The sequence below is a fragment of the Lynx canadensis genome, chromosome D1 (genome assembly GCF_007474595.2).
Source record: "Lynx canadensis isolate LIC74 chromosome D1, mLynCan4.pri.v2, whole genome shotgun sequence".
Taxonomy (NCBI): Eukaryota; Metazoa; Chordata; class Mammalia; order Carnivora; family Felidae; genus Lynx; species Lynx canadensis.
In genome coordinates, this window is record NC_044312.2 from 103,593,664 (window position 1) to 103,605,201 (window position 11,538).

At 43.6% G+C, this 11,538-nt stretch overlaps 1 protein-coding gene across 1 annotated transcript; it reads right to left on the minus strand.

Annotated features, from left to right (window-relative positions):
• Positions 1-9,988: 9,988 nt before the first annotated feature.
• LOC115525991 (olfactory receptor 1444) lies at positions 9,989-10,942 on the minus strand. The gene has a single exon (XM_030333441.1). It carries the CDS (start codon positions 10,937-10,939, stop codon positions 9,989-9,991), a length of 951 nt encoding a protein of 316 aa, XP_030189301.1. The 5' UTR covers positions 10,940-10,942.
• Between the last annotated feature and the right edge of the window lie 596 nt (positions 10,943-11,538).

Genomic DNA, 11,538 nt, shown 5'->3' on the forward strand with positions numbered 1-11,538 from the left:
AACCCAGAAAGTCCCAGGCAAACGGGGACAAACTGGTCATATGCCAGGTGGCAGTGACTTCTTGTTGTGTTGATTTTTATTTTTCGTTATCTTACTTGTGCACTCCCTGCATGTGCTGGGAATTGAGTTAAACACTGGCCATGAATTCATTTGTTTAACCCTCAAAACAATCCTAGGAAATAGGTATTGTTTCGTCTTCATTTCACTGACGAGGAAACGAAGACAAAGCTTTCATGCTTTGCCCAAGAATAGACAGCCTTAACCCCCATCTGGCTCTAGGGCCCGTGTCCTTAACCGTTTCTCTATTCTGCCTTCAAAAATGAATTCTGCAGGTACAGAAAAGAGAATAAGGCCGTGAAATTCATCTTTGAAAATAAACGCTTAGTAATTCATGTGGAAAATAATGTGGACAAGCCTAATCCACTCCCTGTTGGATGAGATAGAGACAGGGAGAGAAAGGAATCTGGAAAAGCCATAATCTTGACATTAATCCAGAAGGCGAGTGAATTTAAATATGAGCTTTTAATATCTTATAAACAGGCCAAGCAAGCCCAGAGCTATTTTTAGCTCTGAGTTATGAAACACAATCACATGGGCAGGTGGCCTACATTTTCCGTTTTACATTCGGTGAGGAGTTTTGCGATCTAAGTGAGAATGACATCCTACCGACCATGTTTCGAAAAGGCAGCCACAGCCCTACGGATTCCGAGCACATGTAGCAAGACAACTAGTTGGTGTTGTGGAGGAAGAGACGGAAAATCTAGGTCTAGTCTTGCCATTGCCACTTTAGCAACACGACTTAGGTAGAGCCGCTTAAGGCTTCTGTGCTTCTCTTTCCTTATCTGAGAAATGGGAGAGCGTGTGGGGGTCTAGGTACAGAGGAAGACATGTACAGCCCCCCAAAAACAGAGTGGATTAGAATCCTGGTTCTAGCACTTAGCGCCTGTGTATCTGAGCCTCGGTTTTGCCATCTGTGAAATGGGAAATTTAATTCATCCCTCACCCATTTGTTGTGAAATTTAAGGAGATAACATACATTGAAATACAGAAAAACAAATTTGGCAGGGTACAGGTGCTCAGTAAAATTATAATTCCTTTTCCTTGAAGATCCAATCATCCATCCATCCATTCAGTAAGACGAATCCTTGAACACCTGCTAGGTGCCAGGTAGTAAGCCAGGTGCTAAGGACCCAAAGGAGAAGATGACCAACCCCTTATCGTTTAGTAGGATACATTTCTCCAGCTGGGTGACCTTCAGTGAGGTCACCTCACTTCTCTGAGCTTCTATCGAGCATCATATTAGGATAATGAATTCAATGCTAACAGAATAAGTGTGAGAAACAAAAGTGACAGTGCCCAGCCGAGCCCCCTGGCACACAGGAAACCCTCAGGAAATCCTTGGGGAAGGGAGGTGATGGCCCCTAAGGCTCTTTACCTCTCCAGGGAACGTGAAAGTCGTGTGCTTGAAACTCAGGGCTATTATTTTCTGTTTACTTCAGAAAACAAGTCTGGAGATGTAGGATTTTATCTCTGAGACCACAAAGCTCACCTTCCTGAAAAAGTAAAACAATATTATTTGACGGTGAGACACTCTCAGAATTGCGAGAGGGTGAGGAGATTTCTTAGATCATATTTTCTGGGAAACAGGCTCTGAGACTGAGATTTGCATGCAGGTGGCTCACTGGGGGATGCTCTTGGGAATGGCACCTGTCAGGGACAGATGGCGACAGGCCCAGACACAGGGCCTCAGCCTGTCCTTTGGCGCTCTCTGGAGCTAGGATGGCCCTCAGAAGCCATCTCAAAGGAACAAGACAAGGGGGGCAGGCCTTTGTGTCCTTCACTGCGCAGTCTTGGTTGCAGGTTACCTTGGGACAGTAGCTCCCTGAAGGCAGTTCCTGGAGGGAGTGCGACTCTGAGGCCCAGGCAGCTCCCCGTGGCATCACCATGGGAGACACTATTACTGGCATAAGAGATGCCTGGGATTGAAGAGAGGAAACGTGAAGGGAAGGTAGCTGGGGTCCTAAAGAGAAGTTTCTGCTAGAAAGACAACATGTTGGCTCTTAGATAGCACATTCTTTCCAGCTGTAGCCAGGCCCAAGTGTCACTTAGGTATAAAGTGGCCATTATCAGAAGAGAGAACCAATTACGTGTTCATAAGGACAAAGAGTGATTCTATCAGAAATATCCAAGGAGAAGTAAAAGTGGGTGTTTGCAAGCATGGTGTGGGACTGGCCACTGGCCAGCGCAGCTGTGACGTGCGTGAGGGTCTGCAGGGGTGGATCATGGCACGAGAGCGGGCTCGGGCACTTCCTGGACACCAGACCACTTCCCCGGGCCTCAGCTTCCTCATCTGAAACACGATGGTGGGACAGAAGTAGCCCGAGGCCTCTTTCATCTCCATAGCAATAACTCTGGATCTTAATCAGCATTGTTAGCAAGAAAACGCGATGACAAAATGGATGGCTTGGTAATTACTTTGCTTTCTGCTGCTAAGATAAATTTTGTGGCAATGCTTTCTCTGCATTATTCATTTTCCCACTGACTCACTAGTTAGAATGCTGACAGATTCCTCTTGTATTATTACAGGTTTTATTTCTCCCTCTTTTTAAAATGTTACATTTCCACTCTATTTCTCAATTTCTTGAGGCTGGGATCTGGTCTCTTGTTCGCTATATAATCCCTGGCGGAGTGTCTCTCACATGCTAGATGTATCAGTTATGTTTTATTACGGGCCGACTCAGGCTAACATACAGAAAAAAAAAGGAAGTAATTTTGAAAGGATATCATGAAGTTCACAGAATCTGTGGGCAACTGAGCAAAAGGCAGGAACCAAGGGCATTTTGGAAGACGAAGGGACAGAAGTCAGCAATAAAGAAACTATGTCCTGTCTGGAATGGCCCCACCTGAATCCCACCACTGGGGCAAATGAACCCCAAGCCTTCCAGCTGTGCATTATCTCTTGCCACAGGTTCAAATTTGGAAGAGTGAGAACTTCTAATTGGCTGAGTTTAGAACTCATACCTGCCCTCTGTACACCTCCATGCACTTCTCTGTAAGAATCTCTCTCTAGGGGCCAGGGAAGGAAAGGCCTCCTTGCTTTGCCTCCCCATAGACTCGGGCAGACACAGGGGATTCTCCCAACAACCCAGTGATGGTGAGATCATTCTCCAAGGAAGTCACAATGTTTTTAAGAAGGAAAATGGATTCCAGATACTTCAAAACATGACCAATGTCTGCTCCAACAAAAGCTGAAATAACTTTTTGGGTGGATATGTGTTCACACAAAAAATGCTGAACAATTTACCTGAAGTACATAAAATGCTTTGACTCAACACAGATGCATGTGCAAAACTGTTCTAAATGGTCTACAGGAGTTAGGATTCCACCTTTAGTCCTGATACGTGCATGATATCTAGACTTTCTATAGTTGAGTTTGAATCTGTAGTTTAAATTGGAACATCTTAACTTAAAAGAGAATATTCTTCACAGTTGGGCACCAGCTTACATCATTCCAAACTTATTTTCCATTACTTCTCTTCATGAATATTACGTTCCAGACAAACACAACACTTTGCTGAATACATCTGCATAGTTTCATTCTCATTTTGCTGTGTCTTTTCCAGAGCAAATGTTTTCATTTTTTAGTGCCCCCTCCCCACATCCAGCCCTCCCCACCTGGGCCAGGCATCTTTTCTTTCTTCATTCTACCATAGCAATTTATGTGTATCTCTTGTTGTTTTTTATCATTTGCTACATAGAATTAAAGTTACCTATATGTAGGTGCTGTCTCCACTTTAGTTTATGCTATAAAGTTCCTAAATATAGGAACTCTGTCAGATGTATCTTTTTTAACGTTGTTTATTAGTATTATGAAATACATCTTATACAGAAAAGTACATAACATGACACATAACAGAAAAGTACATAAATTTCTGTTTTGAAATATAGGAATGAATATGAACTATGTTTCATTTTCCTTTTTTAACATTTTTACTCTGATTACATGCATATATGTGTATTCACACACACACACACACACACACACACACACACATACACAAAAAAGTGCATAAAACATGTAGGTTGAGTTTAGTAATAGTTACAAACACCAATATAGACATCATCCAAGTCAGGAATAGAGCAGAAGCCTATATGTATCCATTCCATGCATTCTGTTTATATCTGTTTGTAGTTTATTTTTACACAATTGAAAATGGCTAAAAGAATTGAAAAATATCCCAGAAAAGTATGTTTAACATCATCAGCAATCAAAAAATACAAATTGAACAACAATAAAAACCATTAACCTCTCATCAAATTGGCATAATTTAAGAACCCAGTAATCCCAAGTGTTGGCAGTGGGAATTCTCACACTGTGGATGGGAGTAGAAACTGGTACAACTACTTTAGAAAATAGTGTCCCCTTGTTCACCTCTGATTCAGCAATTCCACATTCAGACGTATATACCCTACAGAACTGAATGCACATGTGCACTGAGACACATGACAAAAAGTTCGTATCAGCACCGTTCATCATTACCCCAAACTGGAGGTAAGACATGAACAATAAACTGAATAACTCAATTTTGTGTTTTTCTATTGGGCTATCTATCTTTTTCCCGCTGATTTGTAGGGAGCTTTAATATATGGGTATATGCATGCATACACTGACTTTGTATGTATGTGTAGACGCTAACTTTTTGCTGGTTAAGCATGCTACAAAAACTTATACCCCCACACACACCCCACCCCACCCCCACACCCCTTATGAAATAATCACAGACCAACAACTGAGAAATCTCATGTCATGAATAGGAGGTGAGGTTCTTGGGCTTGGATCTGGGTATCTGAGTGGTGGAATCCTACAGAAGTTTTGCTATGAAACTGATTTCTCTGTAAGGACACAATGGCTCTCACAGGTCCAGGCTCTTCAACCGGTCAGACGGGAGCAAATCCTAATTGCCTGCAGAAGTAATGGACTGAGGAGCTGGTGGCCCATCTACTTGAAATCTGAGTGGTTTACTTTTCCTACCAGCTTCTGCCAACAGAAGTTCCTGCCATGTGCCATCCCATCTCTATTCCTGGGTTCAGGTGGGTCCCTGGTGGTCAAAAACTCCCCATTCAGCTCTGCTAATGATTTCGTTATCAGCAGCAATACTATTAGCAAGAGGGTAGCAACTCTAAAAATGCTCTCCTGTCCATTATCTACTTTGACCCTATGACATCTTTGAGGAAGATGTAGCCTGCTACTATCTCCACTTTGACATGGAAGGAATTGGCTCAGAGGTAAGTGACTTTGCCAGTTTCACAGCTAGTAAGTGGCAGGGTTTTGACCAGAAGCTAAGTCTCCTATGTTGGAATTCTGGGCTCCTTCTACATCACCCCTTCAGAGCTTGGCTCAAGTTCCCCTTCCTCCAAGGAGTTTTCCTTGCTCACAGGATTCTGTCTCGTCTCTGAAGAGTTCTAATTATTCTTTTCCATACTACCCACTCGACAATGACCACAAATGCCTTGAATTGCCATCTACCTTGTAGTACGTGTCTTGTTTTACCTGCATGATTTGCAAGCTGCAACCATTTCCAAAGCAAGAATGGTGTTGTCTGTGGCCAGGTTCCTTCAGAGACCTCACACCATGCCTTTCGTGCAGCCTGTGCTCAGGGCCCAGTAAACATTGGCTGAGGCTGGCTCGCTCTGTGGGCTGTAGCATTCAAAGTGTCAACTCCAACTCTCAAAGCTGAAAACAAATGTGCTCTGATCCATTCGTGTTCCGTGGAGTATAGGAAAAATTCCTGCCAACAAAGTTATTGAATCCTGAGTCATTAATCTCAAAGCACATAGCACCAATGCCCATGTATGCAGGAAGATTTGCTTTGTTGGAGTAGGAATTATATCTTACCGTCTTACATTTGTTTGTATTCTCCACAGTGCCTTTCCACACGGCAGGGACTTATCACGAAAGACTGTCTGTAAATGATTTATACATGAAATAAGTCCTTTGTTGAAACTTACTAAAATATAAGGTCACTTGTTCTTTCTCAGAGAATTGGGCAGGGAAGGCAAGACTCATGTTCAAATCTTGGCTCCTCTTATGAACAGTAGGCAGGTAAGCTAACTTCTCAAAGTTCTGGTGTCCTCAGCTGCAAAACTGAAGCACAAAAATCTACCTGGTGGTGAACAATGAAAGTTAAAGTGTAAAAATGTCTTCTGACACTTCAAAACCTTTATAGAATATAAAGGATGAATAAGTCTGGTAAGACTTGGTTCCCTATGAGTTGAAGCATGTTAAACTGTGGGAATCGGGGTTGTCAACTGTAAAATGAGAGGGTTGGTCTAGGTTATTTTTAAAGACTCTTTGAAGGCTAAAGAGTTATGACTGTGTAATATTAGCTTCAATGGTCAAAGACTCCTAATATTTTAATTTTCCTTTCCCCACACCTAAAACTAAACAAACCATCTAATATACAAAGGGAGCCTCATAGTTAGAATAACGCAATCATGAATCCTTTTCCAAAGGGGTAATGTATCCTGATATAAATAATCGTCTTGATTGATGTGTTTTCACTTTCTGTTTTTGGCCACTTCAAGAAGGGAAGTCTTCCCGTGCCTTTACTCTCCTGAGCTACAAGCCTTACTCAGTGCTTCCGCATTCATCAGACCATCCCCACAGGGAGAGGGTGGGTGTTGTTAATAACCAAATGGGCATTTAGTCTCCATTTGACGGATTTCCCATGTGGAAGTGAAAAGCTCCCCACAGGAATGTGGATTCTGTAAATTAATGTCTTGCTGGCGACAAGCTGTCTCCTTCTGAGTACCTTCTGGAAATGAATACTCATGTGATATCAGCTTGAAATGTGTGTGATGTGGAATTGGGAGCTTGGAACAAAGGAAATTAGGCAATGGATGGAAATAAAAGCTTGGACTTGGATGGGGTAGAGAGGGAGGGAGCTCAGAAGCCAAAAGCCGAGACCAGGGTAGGGGGGGCGTGCACCTGGACGGCTCAGTTGGTTGTGTCCAACTTCAGCTCAGGTCATGATCTCATAGTTTGTGGATTCGAGCCCCGTCGGGCTCTGTGCTGAAAGCCTGAAGCCTGCTTCAGATTCTGTATCTCTCTTTCTCTCTGCCACTCCCCTGCTTGTGCTCTCTCTCTCAAAAAGAAACATTAAAAGAAAAAAAAAGAAGCCAGAAGCGGGGAGCACAGGATAGCCGGGTGACAGCTTGCACAGGAATCTGCTGCATCAAATATGCATTCATCATGCTTGGCACATCCACAGACTTTATCTCATGTCATCTGAACAATTGACCCTGCATGTTGGGTTCAAAGAGATTAAATGACTTTCTTGAGGTCATACACCTGATAAGAAGAGTAAGGATTTTTATCTAGCTCTTGTCCTTAGAACTGGTATTCCCTTATACCCATCTGCAGTCAACTGTAACTCTAGTTTGGGAAGGCTTCCACAGGCAAGAGAAATATATAGGCATTAGACCTCTCACTCATACTTTTCTGCCTAAATTGAGGTGTGGAAGGACAAGAAACACACCCAGAAATACATCTTACTGGGTACTGTAACAGCTATGATATACAAACCTTAGAATTTGATTTTTCATAGAAGCCTAATGGCCCCTATGGTGAGGAGAGTTCTTGGTTGGGTTGAGGATAGAAAGGGGTTGAGAAGAAAATAAAGGAGAAGAGAAAAAGAAGAAGGGGAAAAGGGAGGTAGAAGAGGAACAGAAAGAAGAGAGGGGCACCTGGGTGGCTCAGTCAGTTAAGTGTCTGACTCTTGGTTTCAGCTCAGGTCATGATCTCACAATTCACAAGTTCAAGCCCTGTGTTGGGCTCCTCGCTGATGGTGCAGAGCCTGCCTGGGATTCTGTCTCTCCTTTTCTCTCTGCCCCACCTCTGCTCTCTCTCTGTCTCTTTTAAAAATAAATAAACTTAAAAAAAAAAAGAAAGAAGAGGAAAAGAACCCAATTATATTGATCGAATAGGAAAAGAAGCTGAGCTCAGACCAAAAGGCACTCAGATAACTCCTCCCAGACTCACTTCCCAATCTGGGCGCCCTTGAGCTCCGTGACTTCTGTAAGTCACCGAGAAGTGACCACTCCTATGTGAAGTGGATGTTGGCTTCTAAAGACTGTTCTCCTAGGTGTATTGCTCAGTAGGCCACTCTTCTGGGGGTGGAGGGGGGGTGGGGGGGGTGGGTGGAGGACAGAGGAGGCAGGTCCAGGGAGTCAAGGTCTTGGATCCAGGAGAAGCTCCTGGTCTCTTCAGGTGGCGGTGGCCGTGTGCCAGGGGAAGTTTCTCCTAAAGGTCAACCTCATTTCCAAAACTCCCTCTTTGCTCTTCTCTCCACCAGACCCACCATCGCCTCTCCTCAGTTAGAGGTTGCCCTGCACAGAATGAGTTTGGTAATCTCAAAACGAATTTGACTTTCTAAGCTCCCTGCTTTAGCCCACCAAGATTTCTGGTTTTCACATTTAAAACAGAAATTCTTTTTTCATTGTTTTTGAGATGTTGATATCATGAAATATGTAGTGATTTAGACTAATTGTGGCTATAAACACCACCAAGCTGTTGATATGTGAGAAGTAAAACTAATCACCGCCTCCCACACACACATTTGCTGATACCATCCCACACACAAAATAAGACCCAAAGGTGGACTTGGGCTGTCCGTCACTGTGCCATTCACATTTAGGAGGTAGGTAAATTTCTACAGGCTTCTTTATTCTTGTAGCAGCTAATTAAAGAACATCGGAATGCAACAGGGATCCAGAGGTGAACTGAATTATTGAAAAAACAGAAGTCAAGAGGGCACAGAAAGCTATTATGTGTATTCATCATAGATTCACCGAACTTAAAGGTGCTAAAAATGCAAGCGTTTAATCCAGAAGACAAATCTCCTCTATCATAGCCCTTGGGGAAAAAAAATGCTTTTTCCTCCAAACCTTCCACAAGCTTTGGTAATTATGTTAGACAAAGGCCAAAAGCATAGAACAGAGTGCAAACTCTCTCAAGGAAGATATGTTTATTTGGGTTAAAATTTAAACAGCTTATCTGAAACTGTTACATACAAAGGTGGCTCACTGGGGGGTTTTTGTTTTTTTTGTTTTTTTACCAAAGCTGTCCCAACACATTAGCAGAAGGAGACTGAGAATACAGTGTGCTCCACCAATGAGTGAACAGGAATGTGTGTGTGGAGTGGGGGGGGGGGGGCGCGGGGTGCGGCTGGAAGGACTGACAGCTGGGGCATCTGACTCTGGGTCCAGTGCCCTGTCCTTTGAGTGAAAACTTTCTCCGAGGCATTATTAAAATTAATAAAAACATCCTTTGTCTGCAGTAGAAGCTTTAACTTTCAAACCCATGGACCAAAGATGAAAAGCATAATGCAGTGCATTTCAAATGATAAATATTCTACAACGAAGATATGATCCTGACACCAAATTTTAATAGTGAATGGAAATTTCTTCTAATTAAAAATAAGGAAGGGGAAATCCAGTGCATTGAGTTTAGGCTTTGATCTTCTGCTTTGAATCACATCAAGAAACTAGTGCAAGAAGGGTTTAAATGTCCCATGTTGTTATTCACTAAATAGATTATCTCCCCGAGTGAGACATTTTAAAGTGCTGCTTTTGTGGGGCGCTTGGGTGGCTCAGTCGGTTAAGCATCTGACTTCAGCTCAGGTCATCATCTCACGGTTGGTGGGTTCGAGCCCCGAATCGGGCTCTGTGCTGACAGCTCAGAGCCTGGAGCCTGCTTCAGATTCCATGTCTCCCTCTCTCTCTGTTCCTCCCCCACTCGTGCTCTGTCTCCCTCTGTTTCAAAAGTAAATAAACATTAAAAAATTTTTTTTAAAGTGCTGCTTTTGTGATTTCCCCAAGTGGCAGGAGTAACCACTGTTCTTGGAGAAAAAAGAGCTGAAATTTGCCAAACCTCAGAGTTCAATGGCATCTAGGTCTGAGGGAAGGTTTATCCCCCCCAGTTACCTGTCTACTTCCTACTCACACTTAACGACGGAGGATAAAGTTGGTTGCGTATTTTCCAGAGAGCATTTTTTACCTCTTTGTTCCTAAGGCTGTAGATCAAGGGGTTCAGCATGGGAATCACCACCGAGTAAAACACAGAAGCAATTTTGTCCGTGTCCATTGACTCACCGGAGCTGGGCTGTAAGTACATGAAGATGATGGTTCCATAGAAGATGGTGACAGCAGTGAGGTGGGAGGCACAGGTAGAGAAGGCTTTCTTCCGTCCTTCCGCAGAACGCATCCTTTGAATGGTGATGTATATGAAGAAGTAAGAGATGAGGATGACCAGGAGGGTGAAGAAGACGTTGAAGCCCACGACACAGAAGACAGCCAAGCTGCTGATGCGAGTGTCAGAACACGAGAGAGTTAAGAGTGGCGGAATGTCGCAGAAGAAATGATTTACTTCGTGAGAGCCACAGAATGAGAGTCTAAAGGTGTTTGCCGTGTGAATGGAGGCATTGAGGAAGCCACAGACATAGGAGCCAGCAGTCAGGAGGGCACACACACCTGCCGTCATGGTGGTGGAGTAATGGAGTGGCCTACACACAGCTGCATGGCGGTCGTAGGCCATGGAGGCCAGGAGGTAGCACTCGACAGTGGCAAAACCCGCGAAGAAGAAGAACTGAGCAGCACATCCATTGTAGGTGATGACTTTGCTCCCTGAATGCAGTGCGGCCACCATCTTAGGAGCTACCGCTGACGAGTAGCCCAGGTCTACGAAGGAGAGGTTACTGAGGAAAAAATACATTGGAGTGTGGAGGTGGGGGTCTGCGCGGATGATTGCCATCATCCCCCCATTCCCAACCAGAGTTATGAGGTAGATGAATAAAAATACCAGGAGGAGGGGGACCTGAAGATGAGGGTCATCTGTTAATCCCAAGAGGATGAACTCTGTTGCTTCTGTGCCATTCTCCATAAGGGCCAACTTGAATTTCATCTGGTGATTAAGGAAGAGGCGATGAAAATGAGAAAAAAGGATAGGACAGAGGATGGGATGGTATAAAACTAGTAAACTGGGGCGCCTGGGTGGCTCAGTCGGTTGAGCGTCCGAGGATCTCACGGTCCGTGAGTTCGAGCCCCACGTCGGGCTCTGTGCTGACAGCTCAGAGCCTGGAGCCCGCTTCGGATTCTGTGTCTCCCTCTCTCTCTGCCCCTCCCCCGATCATGCTCTGTCTCTCCCTGTCTCAAAAATAAATAAAAACATTAAAAAAATTAAAAAAAAATTAAAATAGTAAACTAATATGTGTTGAGAATGGATGAGGTGTAAGGCACATGCAGGACCCTTCCATCGTATGATAGCATTTAATCCTATGAGGTAGGTGCTACTATACCCATTTTACAGAAAGTTAAGGCTAGAAGAGTTTAATATCAACCCAAATAACCCAATTTCAGAATCAAAGGTCACACCTTTATATTTCTGAACCTGAAGTCCCATACACTCAGAGCTTGAATTGTTCTACCTGTTTATATCGTATAAAACAAGTTCTGTAACACAGTAACACAGTTTTAAGATCT